At 40.3% G+C, this 19,676-nt stretch overlaps 1 protein-coding gene across 1 annotated transcript in view; it reads left to right on the top strand.

Moving 5' to 3' along the window:
* Positions 1 to 2,083: 2,083 nt before the first annotated feature.
* gabra4 (gamma-aminobutyric acid type A receptor subunit alpha4) overlaps positions 2,084 to 19,676 on the top strand; it is a 35,222-nt gene continuing 17,629 nt past the window's right edge. The window contains exons 1-7 of the mRNA XM_064344298.1: positions 2,084 to 3,020; positions 3,269 to 3,387; positions 11,911 to 11,978; positions 12,215 to 12,435; positions 13,085 to 13,167; positions 16,081 to 16,224; positions 16,719 to 16,871. Of these exons, the coding sequence (XP_064200368.1) occupies positions 2,935 to 3,020; positions 3,269 to 3,387; positions 11,911 to 11,978; positions 12,215 to 12,435; positions 13,085 to 13,167; positions 16,081 to 16,224; positions 16,719 to 16,871 (874 nt within the window). The 5' untranslated portion in view covers positions 2,084 to 2,934. The remainder of the gene's footprint in view (positions 3,021 to 3,268; positions 3,388 to 11,910; positions 11,979 to 12,214; positions 12,436 to 13,084; positions 13,168 to 16,080; positions 16,225 to 16,718; positions 16,872 to 19,676) is intronic.

The following is a 19,676-nucleotide window of genomic DNA, read 5'->3' as shown; positions in this document are numbered from 1 at the left end:
CCTCGCCTCCTTTCCGATTCTTCTTTACCACTCCTTTAAATACCATTTCTCAACTCGGATTTGATTACTCGACAGCCTGACTCATGGTTCTCCTGAGTCATTCGTTTAATTTGCTGTGCCCACCATGAACAGCCTGCTTTATCAATGGCACCTGTCAGTGTACGTGCTTGAAATAACGCCGATATGATGCTTCAGGAAGGTTTTTGCCATGTTTCCCTGCCAAACAACATCACAACTACACTACAAAAAGCCTGATTTGCTAGTTAGCATACATACATTGAATGTATACAAGTTGTTATCACAGTATCTGCAAAACTGTAGTACCAGTTACAATTTACAGTGCACAATTATAAACCACCAAATGGCAGGTGACTATTGTTTGAATGTCTTTTAGTGCCAGAAAAAAAAACAAAGACATTTCAGCTCCATATAATCAGATACCTGCCCCTAAAATTCTGTAAGGCAAGTATTTTAGCAGCTTGATTCAGTTTATTTTGGAGACCATATGATATGAGGTGACCAGACTGGTGCAAGGCTACACGTTTGTGGAAAATAAGGTGAACATACCTTTCTTCTCTGTAAAATGAAATATTTAAAAGTGCTTTATCAACCCAATCCATTACCAAACACTAAATAAACATTTCTCAATTAACTGGTGATCTGATTTGCAGACATATGAAAAAAAGAACCTGTTTGCAGCTTCAATAAATGTTGAAACAACAGAAAAAAACTAATTAAGCTCCTACAATACCCAGTGAAATGATCCTCTATTCCTGTTCGTATAGAGATAAACCTTCTTTTTCTCCCACAAGGATCCTCTGTAGAGGATTAACCTTGCTGTAGGTTAAATTAATTTTAGTGCTGGATGTAACAGTGGAAATTCATTGTTTTAATGGGCACGTGCATTTGTGTAGCAGTTAAAATCTGTTATGGGTGACATTCTTTAAGGATATACTTGGATTCACATTGAAACATATGTGTCCTCATTCTGCTGAGCTAAAATATAGGCTAACCACTGACACACCGTAGCTGAGCGCACACACACACACATACACACACACACACAGGAAGGGAGAGAGAGAGGGAGAAAGAGAGAGAGCGAGAAACTAGGTTATCATGGCGGTTTTTGCAAACTGCTGATTGTAGCCTGAACAGAGCCCTGGAACTAGTTTGAAGGTACATTTGGATAGTTCATGGCAGTCAACTAAACCAAACTGTTCGCATGTGTCCCCATCCAACAACTGGTCAAGGTCGCCACTGCTGCTCTTTTTTCTTCTTCTGTGTACCACTGTCCTGGGCGCACAGACAGACCCTTCTCTTCGGGGGACAGCTCAAAAACTTTTAATGACAGCAGACCCTTCGTTTCCACAGCTGCTTCATGTCCATTGTCGTGTTGATGGTTGTGAGGACACAGACCATGAGGCTCCATAAAGAGCTCGCTGATCTATGGTTCAGATGACATCTCTGGGTACGGAATGTGTGCATGAGCCAGTACTGTGCTTGCTACATACAGAACACCCCCCCCCCCCCCCCATAAAACCCTCCCCCCCCCTCCCTCCAACTAATGGCATAAGTACAGAGACAGTGTCCTTCCGCCAAACAATAGATAAATAAATTAATAAATAACAGACCACAGTACAGTGACAGTCTCCTGGATTAACATATAGGGTATGCCAGCCAGCACATCACTCAGTGCCCTCGTTAAAAGGCCATTGGGAGACAGTGAAGCTTTTTAGTTTAATTCCAAATCCACATTCCTCGGGCACAAGGCAAGTAAGTCAGCTGTAGCAAAAAATGACTTTCCCCTATTTTTCCATATGAAATAAGAGTACAAAGACTGTATGTATATACTATACATTCGAGTCCCGCACCCACCGTCCAGTGCAAGAAATCTACCTTCATACAAGTGTGTGCGTGTGTGAGAATGTGAGAGCGTGTGCATGGTTGCGTACTGCGACAACAGTGACCCATTTGAATCCCAGGAACTGGATTTACTTAAGGCGAGAGTGTAATCATATCAATACTCAATCTCCTCTAATTTGGCTCAAATGGCGGTCCTAGGAAAGGATGACGGGAATGGATCATTGCGTATTTGGAAACACAAACAGGCGTCCTATATCACTGTATCAATTACACGGGATGAAACCATAATTACAATATATCTGTTTTATTCCTTTGTCAATATGGACGTATTTATAAAACTGAAAATAGGCGAAGAAAAAGTTTCTGTTTAGAAAAAAGGTTAATCACTTCCTAAAGTGAACACACATTTTCCCTTCAGGCCAGCAGTCTCATAAGAAGTACCCCGACGTGGAAGGAAAATATTAATATGGGAAATTCGCATTGAATAATAGTATGTTTGCTACTGACGTAGTGTTTCTAATGACACCAACTGACCTTGGATGTCAGGTAAACAAATGCCGAAAGGCACGCTTGAATGTTGCCGAACACCTGCTAATTCGCTCTGAATAAGCGCGCTGTCTCTCCAACTGGATGAACGCATGTTTTCGGTGATGCCGAATTTATTCGTCTCTGCAATTTTTCCGTGTCTCATGGGCTAACTGTCGGATATACTGCGATACACGAAAATAAACTGCAGGTTTTTAACAGAGGCAAAATATACGCTCTTGTCTCCACCGTGCCATGAATTTTCAAGTAATGCGATGATGTGGAAAAACATGTTATTTTTGGGGTGATCGCCTCCAACTGAGTTACGACGGACAGGAGCTCACTCGTCTGGCGACAAGAAGCAAGATAAGTGCTACTGGACCTTCAGCTGAGACAGGCTTTTTCCCCCCTTTCAAAAGAGATTGCGGGAAATGCAGGCGTTCCATTTGCAAGGGTCTGTTGATTCATTCGCAAGTGTAATCTTTCTTCGGGACAAGACGTTTGAAAAGGGGAAATGTGAAGAGGCTTAAAGTATGGCATGCAAAGATGGTTTCTGTCAAGAAGGAGATGGTGATTGCGATGTTCCCCCGTTATATTTACTCTGTCTTCTACTTTCTCTGCGTGGTCGCCTGGTGAGTATCTAATTTAAAGGATCATTCCACCTATTATTTACGAGAACCATATGATTTACGGGTGGAACGTCGCATTCGTAGCCTATAATTAAAACTAGAAAGCTGGCATATTGTTTATAACAGCGGCAGACTTGCGGACACGATGGTGCAGTTATCTCAAAATGTAACAACTGATGATGAAGGAGACATCACCATCGTGTTCAATGACATTAAATGACACGCGTCTTGTGTTTTGTGTCGTTTTGCAGTATAAGTAGCATATCTGGGGAGATAAAAAAGGATGAAAAAATATACCCCGAAAATTTCACACGCATACTGGATCGACTCCTGGATGGTTACGACAACAGGCTACGACCAGGATTTGGTGGTATGTATGTACCTGAAGCTTGTTGTGATATAGTTTGCGGGACAAAGTCGAATGGATATGTTAGCTCATCAATGCGCCTTCCGTCCACTTCATGTATGTCAGAGGAAAGAGGCGGACTAAAAAAAGATGCCTACAGCATTATTGCTACTGCGAAGTTAGAACAAAAAAGGAGCTTGTCTCATAGACTACTCTTTCATGCAACACGGAGATGTAGCCTAGTTCTAAAAAGGGGCGAGGGAACTCTGTGCCTTAAAAGTGAAACAGATAAACAGGGACATATTTCAGATCCAGAACGGAAGTGTTGATCTCGTTCTTTTACGCATTTGCTGAAAGAGCTTGAGTATTTCCAAAACTACTGTGCTGTGGTTTGAACACTTATTTTTAATTGTGATGAGCATTTACGTGTTGCTGCCCTCACTGTCTTCGGAACACAATGTTTAAGCAAGTTTTAGTTATGTAATGGTGCTTGAAAAAAATCGGCTTAATGGACAATTTAAGCGTGAAGTGTGCTGACGTTCTTTTCGCGTGTAAAACTGAGAACGCAGCCGTAGATGATCTGATTTCGAAATATATCGCACGAGGCGCTCATTGCGCGTTACCATAGTTAAAAAAAAACCTTGGTTTCCAAAAAAAAAAAAAAAAACAAACATTCGCCATGGTTGCCTATATAGTTAACCTTAACTAGGCTTAAAATGCTCCACTGCCCCGTCACCTCCAAAACGATTATTCCTTTAGGCGTTTCTCATTTCATAAGCTAAACGACAGTATCAGCGGTTGATCGGCTTATTCCACGAAGGTTTTACACTTAAACCCCTTTTTCTGTTTTCCCATTTCATTATATAAATGCCCAGCAGCACAGGCTTGTGGCGTAATTACATGGGATCTCTTGCACCGCGGTGAAATCAGTTTGATGCTTGCCATTGTTCCAGCGCCGGTGCATTTTTGATAATTAGATGTATTTTTCTGTTGTATTCAGTAAAGCGTTAAGATTGCCCATCTTGATGTATATTCCAAGCTTTACAATGTGGCAGCGCCTACTTGCAGAAATCGCAGCTGCTGGAAGGCTTGCATGGTGAATGTTTTCCTAAAGGACAATAGTTTGGTTTTTGGCTTGGTTTTACGAGTTACGATGCAAGTCAGAGAAATAAATCAAATTGACTGCTATTCTTGGGGAAAATGTAAGCGTTTGAGATTATTCGATGTAAAGATCTGCGCGTAGCCTACCCTGAAACAGCACTATTCTTCTAATATGAAATGGTTATATGAGTGAAGTTCGCGCTGATTCCTGTGTTCTGACGTATGTGGCGTTAAGGCACCTAAATGCGAGCAATGATTAACGGTTCAGCCGTCTGTAATTCTCTCTATCCACCTCATCCTGTTGAGAAGAAATTCTGTAATAAATACATAAAACGTGACAATTCGACTTCCATATAGTCGAATTGTCCGTACACTTTGCAGCTACTTTTAACTATTTGTGGCGAGGCTGAAGAACAATTTCCTCCATATCAGCCAAGATCAGCAAGTAATTAGGCATATAGGGCTAAATCACAATAATCAGTTTCTGGGGGTATAATATAAGTATTGTAATAGCTCATGGAAAATCCACCCAACAACATTTGGTACCCATTATTGTTATAGGAAACCACTGATAACGGCCAGATTCAGGATAGACTAGGAAAAGCATTCAGTTCTTTAATCCAACATGGAAAAAAGACAGAGCATATACTATTACACGTGGCATCAATGGGTAATTGAGTTGTGATCTATTGTATCAAATGGAGGGCATCGTTTAGTAGTTGAAGTTTGTTTCGTGTGAAAATGCATTGGTGATTTAATTGCAATAACATTACTAAGTAAAAAAGGAAGCACAGCTCATGATCTTTTAAGGTATAGTTTTTCAGTGGTACCTAATATTGCCACCCAGCAAAATAAAGTAGTTATTTAAAGTGGAATTTCACTTTATAACACTTCTGGGGTCATTTTCACACCTACCCGGGCTTTTGTGTGCACCCCAGACAGTTTTTAGGTTGCTTGCCTCAATATTTAGATATTTGATACCCGTGAAAGCAAACTACCCCCCATCCAATAGGAGCGCATTCAACATCAAACTCCACATTAGGCTCATTGCACACGTCCCTGCTTCTCATGACTGATATTGTCCTTCTAATTAATGTGTCACCCTTTATTTTTCGATTAGTTATTTCATTATGTTAATATTTTACGCTGTTTTGTTGCTTTCCGTTACAAATGCAGGAAGTAGACCCAGGCAGTTTAGTGTCAAACTCAAGGATGCATATCATTGCGCAACTTCTGATGTGGGCATACCTGCAGACAATAACAGTTGGTTGGTCGTAGAAATAGTGTTGTATTACTACTAGCTAGCGAAACCGAAAATGTGTGAGGACGAATGAGATTTTGTTTTTGATCATGGGATTGTTGTGGCTTATCGATTCGAGCCAGAATACACAGAAGAAGAGCTGGTTAATTTTCAGGCTGATCGTGCGAGTGCGAGAGCGAGAGCGAGTCAGGAGCGGGCCGAGATCGAGGAACCACAGGCTATTCCCAGGACAGACGGCATCTGGTGGTGTGGATGTGTGAAATGCATACCTATGCCAAGTGAGGAGGAGTCCATCAAGTGTGTCAAGTGTGGGACCAGCTCATTCCCATTTTGGGCGAAGTTGAGCGAGCACAGCCACAAACGGACAAAGAAAATAGTACCGGCATGTGCGACAGGGCACTCCGATTTCTCAGCTGTCTCGATTCGATAGGGCACAACAATCCCATGATCAAAAGCAAAATCTCCTTCGTCCTCAGTCATTTTCTGTTTCGCTAGCTAGTAGTAATACAACACTATTTCTACGACCAATCTAATGCAGGTACACCCACATCAGAAGTTGTGCAATGATATGCATCCTCGAGTTTGACACTAAACTGTCTGGGCCTACTTCCTGCATTTGTAAAGGAAAGCAATGAAACAGCATAAAATATTAACATATTGAAATAACTAATTGAAAAATGAAGGGCGACACATTCATTAGAAGGACAATATCCGTCATGAGAAGCAGGGACGTGTGTTTACAATGAGACTAACGTGGAGTTTGATGTTGAATGGGCTTCTATTGGATGGGGGGGTAGTTTGCTTACACGGGTATCAAATATCTAAATATTGAAGCAAGCAACCTAAAAACTGTCCGGGGTGCACACAAAAGCCCAGGTAGGTGTGAAAATGACCCCAGAAGTGTTATAAAGTGAAATTCCCCTTTAAACTCTCTTTATTTTCAGATGGGCCACAGACACAAGCAAAGGAAAATAATTAAAATTCTAAACTATACACATGAAATATCTCTTAGCCTCTTTATTACCACAGTGAGGTGAAGTGCTATAAAATTTAGGTCTATACACAGTGTGAGATTTCCTCTTTTGTAGCGTCAAGGCAGTAAACAAGTAATGAACAGTAGCAATAGACAGTTATCCATCATTCAGCGGCGTTACAGTCTGTCTGAAAGCGCATCAGGAATGCAGTCAACAACATTGTTGATTGATGACCCAAAAGACTTCAAAGTGTCCCTATGATAATAAATATGTGCCTTCTTTTCATGAAGATTGTAATTTTTGTCAATAATATGGATGGTATAAAGCCTGTGATGGTCACAGGTCACAGATCCTGTGAATTTTAGATGTGGATGGCACATTGAAATGTAGAAGGAAAGAAAAAAAAGAGGAAATGACACTTCAACACTAAGCAGGACACAGAGAAACATCAACAACAGTTGTAACATTCTTTTAACCAAGTACTTTATTCACGTTTATTTAAGAAATACTAAATTGTGTTGTTGGTAATGTTAGCATGCTACTGAGGGTAGGAAGGAATACCTGTTTGGCGACGTACTGCACTGGTAAATATAAAGGTTGTACCTACCAGTAATTATAGAAACTGCTAATGGAAATGTGTTTTGTTTTCATCCCTGCAAGGGAGGGAGCAGAGACTTCTCTGTGTTCACAGTGAATGCTTTTAAACTCATGCGTGAATTTACTCGAAGGCACTGTTTCCAAGGCATAAGGTGAATGTATTGTGACTGATTGCAACAAGTGCACACATTTCTATTATTTCCTATATTGGAAGTGGGTATTTATTTTATGTATTTATTTTATGGATTAAATTTGGTGTTTTTATTTGCTTTGCTTACACATTTATATATTTCTGTTACTTTTTGCATTAGATATCAATAAATTATAAGCTCTAGGACAAAATACGGTCTCTCTGACTGCCCCAGGCTCTGAAATCAGCCACAAAAATTTCACTGTGCCTGAATCTTAACAACTAATCAGGACAGCTCTCTGCAAGGAGGCTTGCCTATCTGCCTGTTGCGCATTCACAGTGCTGTCAGAGCACTGGCTACACAGTTAAAAGCAGAGCAGACATACTGCAGAGATTGGTGCTATAGCTAGCTAGATGCCTAGAAAACAACAAAGATATGCCAAAATTTCCAGTTCTGCCTTTGACTACAATGGTGTATACTGATAAAACACCAAGAAAAGGTAGTCTGTCAAAGAAAATATTATGACCAAAAAGGAATTGAACTGAGTCAGAGAAAAAATTCAAGTGAACATTGGTTTGGCTTTTCAGCGACCAACTTCGCGAGAAAATGTTAACTAGTTAGCTGATGTGTTTAGCTCACTATTTACATTATAGCTATGCTGTAGTTAGGCACTATCTTGTAGCTTATCTGTAGCTAGCAAGCTATGTTTATAGATACCTACTGTATGCTGTTCAAGATATATAAAAAAAGTTTTTAAAAATCCCACACTCCAGTTCCAGATGCATTTAGTAATGTTTATTTGACCGATGTTGCACCCATGACTTTGTCTGGATCTCATACAAGCATGTATCTGCATTTAGTGGCTGTCATTAGCCCATAGTTATAAATAAAAACTATAGCTATGTTCACTGTTTACATTCATTATGATGATGTGTTGTATTTTCTACCCGAAAATAAGACATGATACGTTGTACTTCTCTCCCTACTTTTATTTTTCAACGTGCTTTTCGCCTCTGCAGTACTCAGATGTTAGGCCGTGTGCATCCTTGGGTTTGGAGAGTGGGGCTGTGGACGGAGAGCTAAGGGTTGGGGGGGGGGGGACATTTTAAAAAATCTAGCTCTCACACTCTCTTCTACAAACTTACATATTGTTGGCTTCTTGCCACTATGCCTCCTTCTTATCAAGACAAACTTGTCCTGTTGTGAGGATGCCACTGGGGCTGATAAAATATGTGAAAAAGAAACAGAACTAGCATCCGGGTGGGCTGAAAAGGAGTCTAAGAATTTCTCACCACTTCTGATTTGTTGAAGAGTCCAGATGTGAGCTTCCAATTCAGAGATCATTTCCGCCATTCTAGTGTTAGATAAACATTTATTGCAAGTGAAATGACCGCTAATGGCGGAAGATACGTAACTAAACATATTGATCTCAAAGCAAAGGAGCGGAAGGGAGGAGGGAGAGCACGGGGAAGCAAGCATGATTATGCTGGAATAAGACAGCTTTCAACATCTAACCTTGATTCTAGGCTTTTGATTGCCTTTTGGGTCTGTTGTTGGCATTTGTCAACGTGAGGACCAGAGTTGTGCCAATGAAAGTCATGGAAGCAATTATGAGGCTTTAAAAAACAAAAAAACAAAACAAAAAAAAAACAGACATAGGCTAAACCGATAGGGCTACAAATATCAACTGTTTGGAATATCGTTTAAAAAAAGAGAACAATGGTCAGCTCAGTAATTGCAAGTATAGAGAAAGACCTCTACACTTGATGATGGAATAATTCTCACCATAGTGAAGAAAAACCCACAAACACCTGTTTAAATCATCAGAAACACTCTTCGGGAGGCAGCCATGGATGTTTCAGTGACTACTGTCTACTGTCTAATGTCTACAAAAGACTTCAAGAACTTCAGAACTACAGAGGCCACACTGCAAAATGTGTACCACTAGTTAGCCACAAAAACAGGAAGACCAGGTTACAGTTGACTAAGAATTACCTGAAAGGGCCTGTAGATTTCTGGAAAAAAATTGTTTGGACAGATACAACAAAGATTCACTTGCATCGGAATGATGGCTAGGGAAAAGTGTGGAGGCCCGAAGGATCTGCCCAAGATCCAAAGCACCCCCCTCATCTGTGAAACATGTTGGTGGGTGTGTTATGGTTTGGCCATGTATGGCTGCTGCTGGTACTGGTTCATTGACACTGATAGCAGCAGCAGAATGAATTAATGTGTACAGAAGTATCTTATCTGCTCAGGTTCAAGCAATTGCTTCTAAATTAATCGGGCTGTGCTTCATCCTACAGTAAGACAATGATCCCAATCATACTGCAAAAGCAACAAATAAGTTTTTTTCAAATCCCCCCCAAAAAATCTTGACTGTCTAAGTCATTCACCCAATCTGAATCCAATTTAACATGCGTTTCATATTTTTGAGGCAATTTGAGGCAACTAGCCACCGAAATAAGCAGGAGCTGAAGATGGCTGCAGTACAGGCCTGGCAGAGCATCACCAAAAAATATACTCAGCACCTAGTGATGACTATGGGTCACAGATTTCAAGCAGTCAGTACATACAAAGGATATGTGAGTTATTACTTAACATGACTACTTTCATTTACACAGCATTAATGTGTCATGGACATTATGGTGCCCTGAAATGGGGAAGCTTGCATAAAAAGTGCTATATTTTTACATGAAAAAAACCTCATTTAAGTGTATAAAAATACATGTAAATAAAAGCTGAGAATGTGCACTTTAACCACATGTGAATTATTTAAATGTACATTTAAAAATGTCAAGTACATTGCCAAATCAAGAAAAAATATGTCTTTGCCTCAAACATTATGGAGCTTACTGTAAAATATTGGTTGTGCCATTGTAATAAAGAAATTGTATTTTCACCTAGTTCCACTGTACCTTCTGCCACATGGGAGAGGAAATCTAAAATCAGCAGGAAAAATCTCCTCTCTCCTGTTTAAGTTCCCATTTTAGACCACTATCTTTAGTTAACCCCAAGCTGCCATGTTGATTCAACCAATTGGAACAATGGAGTCTCCCTTGCTCATGACAGATTGCATTTACAGTAGTTAGTAAGTTAGTATTTAGTTACTTCATTTCATTAGCTTGTATATAATTATGTTTGCTGACCTGATTTATAATAGTGTTCTTGCAACTTGCTGGAATAAGTGACGCATATAAGGGGAACTTACACTTTGTAGACAGACCATATTCAATGTGGACATGATGATTGAAAGCTGCTCAGAGAAAGTAGAAATTATCTTCAACTACCCACAGTGCTATTATCTTACTTGTGTTCCAAATGAGATAATATCTTACTTGACTTCCACTTTTCAGTTCACAGTATTACAATAGAACGGTGTTAATTGTGTTTTAAGTGTATAATGTTTGAATGCAGATTTAGTTGTTGAGCTGCTTTGTGGCTCACCCTTTTAAGACACTGTTCAGCTATATCACTGGCCCCCAAGGTCTGGCACAACACCCATCATGCACCAGTGACCCCTCTGGTCAATCGAGTGCTCACAGTCCGAGGTGGAAAGTCACAAAATAAAGGTTCTGTTACTGTATGTGTTACTCAGTTGATTTCATTAAATAGTTTTACCTCCTGGCTGAAGAATTGTGCTAATTAACAAATCAAGATGATTGGTACAAAATCCTGGGGAGTACATTTACTTTCTGAACCTTGATTATACACCTCTGCTCAGCCTGCATGCACAAGCTGTGCATGAATCCCCCACTTCATGGAAAAAGCACGAGCTGACACTCCTTTCAGAGGGGAACACATGCTTGTCTTCACTTTCCTGAAGAAACAGGAGGAGTGCAGTGAGCTCTGCTTATCAATACAATTGGGCATTCCAATGGGAGATGAGAGGGATAAAATGAAATAAAGATAATAATGACAAAATATAAACCTGAAAAAATCCAAAATGCCTGCAACTATTTATTATGTTTTTTTAATAATTCTATACTCTCTAATGTGCTTCTCAAATCTAATTTGAATGGTACTTCCAAGGCAATGGTGTACTGGACAACTTGGTGACTAGTCCTGGAAGAGAAAAAACTAATTGGTACTATATTTTAAAAGATCAGTGTATTTTCTGATGACATAATTATGCCTTGCGGGGTGATAATACAAGAACTGTAAAGATAAAAGGTATATTACTTTCTCAGAACATCCACTCTAGAAAGGTTCTGCTGTGTATTGATGTCCCAAAGTCCACAGCTTGTAAATTAATGCCCCCACATAGTAAATGTATTTATCCTTGTTTTGTGTTGTTTCTGGGAATTCTTTGCATGAAAGGACTTTCTGAGGCAAACCACAACAAAAAGAAAACTTTAAATATTTTAAGGTGAACATGCTTATTAATGGGATTATTGCACTCTATTTTTATCGTTTTATTGTAACTTCTCATTGCTTAGATGTGGATGTGTATCTTTTAAAATTCATCACCATGTTTCTTTGATAGGCCCAGTGACAGAAGTAAAAACGGATATATACGTCACAAGCTTTGGGCCTGTTTCCGATGTCGAAATGGTGAGTTTCCAGATCGCAAGTCTGAATGATCAAATTAGTAATGTAACAAACAGAAGTATTCAACCGAAAGGAGAAAGAGAAATGTCACAAATATTGATACATACCTGTTCTTAGCCTGCCTAATAATACAGAAACCTAATTGTTTAATTTCTGTTTTGTTTTACATAATAACTGGAGGTCTTCCAGTTAAAACTGTTCACATTGATGTAGTCCTTTCATGTTTTTGGCTTGTTCAGGAGTACACAATGGACGTCTTCTTCCGCCAGACATGGGTAGACAGGAGACTCCGTTATGAGGGCCCCATCGAGATCCTGCGACTCAACAACCTGATGGTCACCAAGGTGTGGACCCCCGACACCTTCTTCAGGAATGGGAAGAAGTCGGTGGCCCACAACATGACCGCTCCCAATAAGCTTTTCCGCATTATGAAGAATGGCACAATCCTGTACACTATGAGGTATCGCTCACTTAACCAGACAGATCAACCAGTCCTGAATGAGCACAGAAACTATGTGATGTGCAAGCCCAGTGTGTGCATGTGACAAAAAGAGAACTACAGACCTACAGAAGAGCAGGTTGACCAAAGTGCATAAGGAGGAGTCAGCAACTTGCATTCAGTCACCTTGTCACAAATGATAATGTTGACTCGCAGTTAAAGTGCAACATGTATTTTCTTCACTTGATTAGCTTTTGAAAGTTCAATGACCACCGAAATGCATGAATACAATTACTGGTGGACAGTTAAGGGTAAATGTTGATTTAATCCATGCCATTGTCCTGGTCAGAAACATTTTAGCAGCTGACATATATGTCTTCAGGTTGCTATCGAAAGAGAATTGATTAACTGAATTACCTTCACTGGATTTTCACAATCAGTGTAATGATCACCAATCAAAATGATTTTTGACTATTGGGGCCTCAAAACTCCAATAGGGAGAAATAGAAAGTAAAAATATAGAAAGAAGGTATAGGTTGGGGAAAAATGGATAAGTTAATGGAAATGGCCTTGTCCCCATGAACATCAGCCCCTTGAACTCTGTTTTTTATTTGCTAGTGTAAGCACATGATAGCACTGGGAGGTGATACACTGTGTTGTGTTTTCCCAGGCTAACCATAAGTGCGGAGTGTCCAATGAGACTGGTGGACTTTCCCATGGACGGGCATGCTTGCCCTCTCAAGTTTGGAAGCTGTGAGTTGAAAGCGCAGTCTGTTGGAGCATGCGAGTACTTTGGTTGGGTGACTGATAATGGTTTGATTGGAGCAATTGGACAGTACAAATGCATCTCTTGATTTGATTTTGGGTGATTCTATGCAAAAATACATTTCAGGGAAAGCACTTGATTGGACACAGCAAATAATTATACATTGAACTTGTACTGCTTCAGCTGTGAGTTGTGTGTTTGGTATATCCAACTAAAAACATTACCCAGGGTTAATTTTCAGTTTAAATGAACTGGATAAAGTACTACTTCCAATGAGATAGATATTAAGTGGTAGCCACAATGTAAAGTTGCTGAACATACCCACATACCCTGAATACACAAACAGTTTGGCTAAAAAAATACTACTGTCAGCAGGCTGCCATTTATGTATTTGAGAATACAGTATTTTTACTGAATGGGAAAGAAGACCAGTCCTAGAAATTTCATCTAACTCGTATCATAATACATTTATTTATTTCATTTTATGACATTTGTATTTTCCTACTATGGAAAATGCAATTTTTTTTTGTGAGAAATGGTGGAAGTATTCAGTCCACCTCATTGGTTTTTGTGATTCTCTGGAGTGTCTGGTGATTCGGAGTACTTTATGGCCTCTGAGAATGCCCACTTTCGGCCATGGGTTCTCAAGCTTAGAAAGCCTTCCAGCCGATAGCATATTATGGGCCATCAGACCTGCTGTCTGAATCGAGGAGCTGCCTGATATTTTGGGACAATATTTGCTCTCTGCGTCAGCCCTTTCCAAATTTGGTTTCTTGCCAAAAACGGAGAACAGAAACAACAGTTGAGACAGTCTGCCGAACGGTCTCGAGCGCCCCACTTCCCCTTGCTTATCGGCGCTCCGCAGCGATGCGATGATAACAGCCGTCAAGGGTAGAGAAGAGAAAAACATGAGGAACAGAGCCACCCCCCCCCCCCCCCTTTCCACTGCCCTTGTGCTGTATCTCGGATTGTGGAATGGCAGGAGATTAATTTGATTCTTTCATTTTTGTTCATTTTTGTCAAGAGAAAAAATAAATCAAAACGTGCGTCCCTGTGTCCCTGTGGTTAGCAGAAGCAAATCTGATGCAGTTTATACTTCAAGAAAGGTCAAGAACACCCTCTCTGCCCCAGGTTAGAGCAGACCTATTCAGCCTTACCCTGAGCAGCTCGACATGGCACAGCAACTCAACATGCAGGGAGGGGGACGTTAGGCGGGTTCAGTCTAAGTACGACGGTGCTTTCTTTTCCATTGTTTTTCATGAACCGTATTTGATTGAGCATTTTAACAAAATGAACAACATTCATAAGCAGTGTGGTGGAGTAGAGCAAAAAAAAGGGGGCGTGTACTTACACATTGTGCAGTTATGGGTTACAGATAAAGCTGACTCAACAAACTAAAGTAGTTCTGTTACCTGACCTGAAACTCCACTATCAACCTTTCCGAAACTATGGGTTGTGAATAAGTTGCTGGACAATGCTTATATATAAACCTGCCACAAAGCGATAGCTCAACCATTAATAAAGTGAATAACAATGCGGACCGCATAAGGTATTGTAATATAAATGCTGGACGAGTCTGGTTGCCTATAATTATGGCTTGCAAGGCTGAATGTGGAGATCTCAGTGACTTTGCAACGGGGGTGATTTATCAGTCCCATTTGACCGGAGCTTCAGTGACCAAGACCCCTACACTTGTTGATAGGTCTTGTTCCACTAACAGTGGTGTCCAAAGAGATGTCATAATGGAGCTCCGCGGGACTAAAAGGACACGGTGGGCAGTAATGCGTGGAAGTGACTTTACATTGTATCTTTCATTTAGTTTTGTTCATTAACTGTAGTACATCATGGATATCAGATAACCACAATGGTTTTTGAGTTAATAGTAATTTAGCAATTACACTTCCCCAGCATTCCTAAATTAAAGAACTGGAATGGTAACTTAGAGACTTTGGATTAATATCCCAGAAGGGGTATAACTAGTGAGCCCCCAGGCAATGTAGCACTTGTATAAATGTAATTTAGGTCCTATTCTCTTGATAGTGTTGCCTGCCAGACAAATGTGCATTGTAAATGCACCCTGAGGCAGGAGTATACAGACCCAAACATTTTAATACAGACGTTTTAAAAAAATGTTTACTTCCGTGTATTTCAGTGCTGCCTCTGTTTATTTACTTTTTATTGTCTTGAAGCTTTGCATATGAATTAATAAATGTTTTAATAAAGATCTGATACCCCCAGTAACTTTCAATTCAGATGCTAACACTGTAATTGTGCAAGAGCCCAGAATCACATTTTATCCAGAGTGCCTGTACAACAGGGATTAATGGACAAATTCTAAACTGAAGAGATACTTCATTGAAACACTGCATTTTAAAATGTCATTTTTCTCACCTTTTTGAAATCAAACACCATGTCCAATTGCCCTGTTTTGTAAAAAAAAAAGAGCCAAGCAATTTGGTTCATTTGCTAATGTACATCTCAATTCAGTGAGGTTACTGTCATTATGAAATGCTTTTAAGGACATCGCAATGCACAATTACTGAGCTTAGTTAGAAAGCTACCGAATACTTTGCAAATGCTTGTGTGCAAGGTCCAGGTGACAGATAACGCATTGGGTAAGTCGATATCGGTATGGTGAGGAGGAATCTGGACATCTACCACATGTGCTGAGTGAGGTGACAAGAGATGTCAGATGACAGGGACACTCAATCAGTGTGAAAACAACATTTAAAATCTCGAGACATTGCAATGACGTTTAAGCGAAGGTGTAGCATTTTATCAGTACGAACAAAAGGCTCTCTGTAGGCTGGCAGGGGGGTTTTCAGATCTCAGGAGCTCAGCATGGTGTGTTGGGTATGTACCCCACCCCTAGACAATCATGTGTTCCTTCCTTCTCATAGATGCGTACCCCAAAACAGAGATGATCTACACTTGGACCAAAGGACCCCAACATTCAGTGGAAGTACCCCCAGAGTCATCCAGTCTTGTGCAGTATGATCTGATTGGCCAGACTGTCTCCAGCGAAACTGTAAAATCTATCACAGGTATTATGAGATCATTGACTGAATCACACTCATACTGGACGGCGGCATAGTCATGTCTGTGCGCGATATGTGTTGCCAATTTTCATATTTACTTTAAATGTCATATTTCTCAACCATCATAACCAAAAGTCTATAACTTACTTATTTCTCCCATAGACCTTAGCTTAGTTATCAGCAGTAGATAGAATCAAGTAAATAAATTAATAATGACTGCAGTTCACGCTGTAATTGTACAGAATGTGTCAGTCAGTTTTCAGGAGATAATAAAGGAGGACGAGAGCAGCATTCCATTACAGCCTTAGTTAACTAGCTTGAGTGATGGGAAGATTCCCAGTGAACCTTTTTTTGGCAACATTTGGCTACCTCCCCTCTAGACATCTAGAAAGTTTCTATCTTTTGCCCCCTGGGTTAATTAACAGGTGGGGCTCTTACTGTGTCCGTTTATTTGCCTTTATGATTTTGATCAACCTAAAATGAATGTGTTTACCTTTCAGGTGAATATGTGGTGATGACTGTATACTTCCACTTGAAACGGAAAATGGGCTACTTCATGATTCAGACATACATCCCCTGTATCATGACAGTAATCCTCTCTCAAGTGTCCTTCTGGATAAATAAAGAGTCTGTGCCTGCCAGAACCGTATTTGGTACGTATTATTCTTGAAGTGCCACCCCTCTACACACAATGCTTTAGTCAGAGTCTAAGTTACCATTTTCATGCTAATGTCAAGTCAAGGAATCTCTCTGAAATGGAAGTTATCTCCTTATTGCTTTGCCTCGAGTGGACATTGCCTCGAGATTGTCACTTCACAATCTGTGTCGCTTTCAAAGAGGATGCAGCTAATCGAGAATGACTATCTAATTAACATCATTTAAGTTAACAACATGGTGGATTAATTATTTTTAAATGAATTTTACTGTGGCTGTGTTTGGGTGTGTCATGGTGTTGAAAAGCAGTGGAAAACAATTAGAATGTGGTGGATATACAAGGCAGTGGTGTCTGTTGCTTACTTGCATGGTGGGTCACAGAAAGAAATATTCAACTGATGATCTACCTCCTCGTTAGTTCAGCCTATCAATTTCACGATTTGCATGCCCATGATGGCCATTAATGACTTCCAAGGCCTGCAAAGCCACGAGAAGCAAAGGAGAGCATTCCTCACTTCCTCTGCCTCCTGTACTGAAATGGAGGCCTGAAGGATGTAAAGGAACATATCTTTGGGGATCTCTGTCCGTCTGTTTAAGAAAGCTCTTCAGCTGTGAACTAATTTTAGAGACGGTTGAAAGTATTGGTTTCTGGAAGTAATCTGTTGCCAGAAGGTTGCAGGTCTGAATACAATGGAGCACACTGTCTTGGTATTCTTGAGCAAGGCACAAAATATGGTCATTTGGTCCATATCTTGCTTCTTGTGAGCTGAAATTACAGCTGTTTGAAGTTTAAAACATGGCACAGGAGGTTGCTTTCAGTTGCTGTTTGTGTGAACCTCCTAGCTGATTGGTTTGTAGGGTTTGTTGACACACAATAGTTTACTGGTATAATCTGAATTGGTTACCAGGTTATTTTCTGAAGTATGACTTCACAGGTATTTGGTCTTTCCTCCAATAAATCCATTGTGAGTTCACCTTCCATTTCATTGGTTAATTTATTTTGCAAATACTCTTACTGTGTCGGTGGTATCCATTACTATCTCTCATTACTTGTTGTTTTAAATAATGACTTTTCTGCTTAAAAAGTAACTTTGGTATGGATGGACAGTGTCTGAAGAAGTGTGGTCAGAGTCCCGGTAGCTTGTTTGGTGTGGCCAGCACAGTGGCTGTTGTTGGGCCAGTGGACCGGAAATGACCGTGCCTGACCGCAGATATGGGAAATGCAGCCTGCCATGGTTCATACGGCGTTATAGTATCAAATTGACCATGCTTCCTAAACTCTGCCACATCTGGCGTGCCCATTCCTGACGCTGCAGAGCACAGTCAGTACGTGTTTTCCCTGTGGTTAATAACTGCACCCCTGATTACTGATTGTTCCACATCTCTTATTGCATCATTCCTCTGTAGCCTTGTGCTGGTGGAATCTTTTTAAGAATGCTACTGCATAAGGAGGCAGCACATTTCTTTCTAAATATACACTGTCTAAGCTTCTTTAACAAATTTGTATACAAGAACCGTGCTGCATAGTCCATTTTATGGGAGGTTGTGTGGAACACTGTGCTCTTAGATGCAGAACAGTTGATGATTATCCACAAAATAAGGTTTAACTCAATTAAACAACATTGTGCTTTGGTTTGCTTAAATTTTGCTTAAATGTGCACATTTTATTTTGTTTATGTTTTCCAGATGATTACAAGGAGGGCAGTTGTAAACAGAGAAAAAAAAAGAAAAGAGTGTAACCTTTGCCTAAAAATTTAAATTAACAATAAAATGGCAGTGACAGGGTCAATTATTGGGGACTTAAAATAACATATATCTCTCCTCTCACTCACCTATGCAGCGCAACAATTTTATAACAATTTATTTTAATATAAAACAGTTTTATAAAAAGCAACATATTGTGTTTTATAAAATATTCTTCACATGCTTGTATTGCTAGGTAACATCCCCACAGGTTACCTTGTTACCTTGGCCAGTGTGATTTCAAGCAGGTGTGATTGGGAAACGGATAGTGTGTTTTATGGCTGTGGTGATTTATGGCTTTGAAGCCTGCCTGCTATCACCATCAGACTAATGAAACTGTCTGGTATCTGCCAGCATCTGTACCCTGGCAGTGTAAGTACTGCCACATGCTGGCGGTGGGTGGGGGGTGGGGGTGGGGGTGGGGGGTCTTTGTGGGGGTGGAGACTGTGTGGGTTGGTTGTCTTTTGTCCGGGGCTGACAAAAGATCTCAGCTAATCCATTACGGCTACGTTAAACACAATCAAGAATCAATGCACGGCTCCCTCTGGTGGCTAAAGAGATAGTGTATGTTATTATTTCTAAAAGGTTGATAGTGATGGGGGAAAATGAGGTCAGGATGGAGATGTGACCCTGCACACTACCCCCCCATTACGGGATGGCACATGAATGAAATTGGTTAAGTTCAGAGTCTCTGTAACCACCATTTGCCCGTTCACACACATAATGCAGCCATGCAAGGATTTTTAGCAAGACTTAATCTGCCTGCTACCAGTTATCCCTCCTCCCACGCCACATTTAACAACACAAGACTGTCTCTCATGGCTAAAAGGACTCCCATGCCACATTGAATTTATTTATCTCCATTATCCTACAAACGCTTGCAGTGCCCCTCGCAAGAAAAGTGAAAGCACATTTCAGAGAGAGAGAGAGAGAGAGAGAGAAGGGAGACGGAGACAGACAGAATATGCATGCGACCAGTAGTCCTATCAATCAACAGACCCATCCATGCAATAGGTCTGTTGATTGATTGGATATCCTGCAGCAAAATGGAAGTGGAAGCT

This window comes from Anguilla rostrata, chromosome 7, assembly GCF_018555375.3.
Source record: "Anguilla rostrata isolate EN2019 chromosome 7, ASM1855537v3, whole genome shotgun sequence".
NCBI classification, from domain to species: Eukaryota; Metazoa; Chordata; class Actinopteri; order Anguilliformes; family Anguillidae; genus Anguilla; species Anguilla rostrata.
The sequence above is the reverse complement of the archived record's forward strand: the minus strand, read 5'-3'. Positions and strand labels throughout refer to the sequence as shown.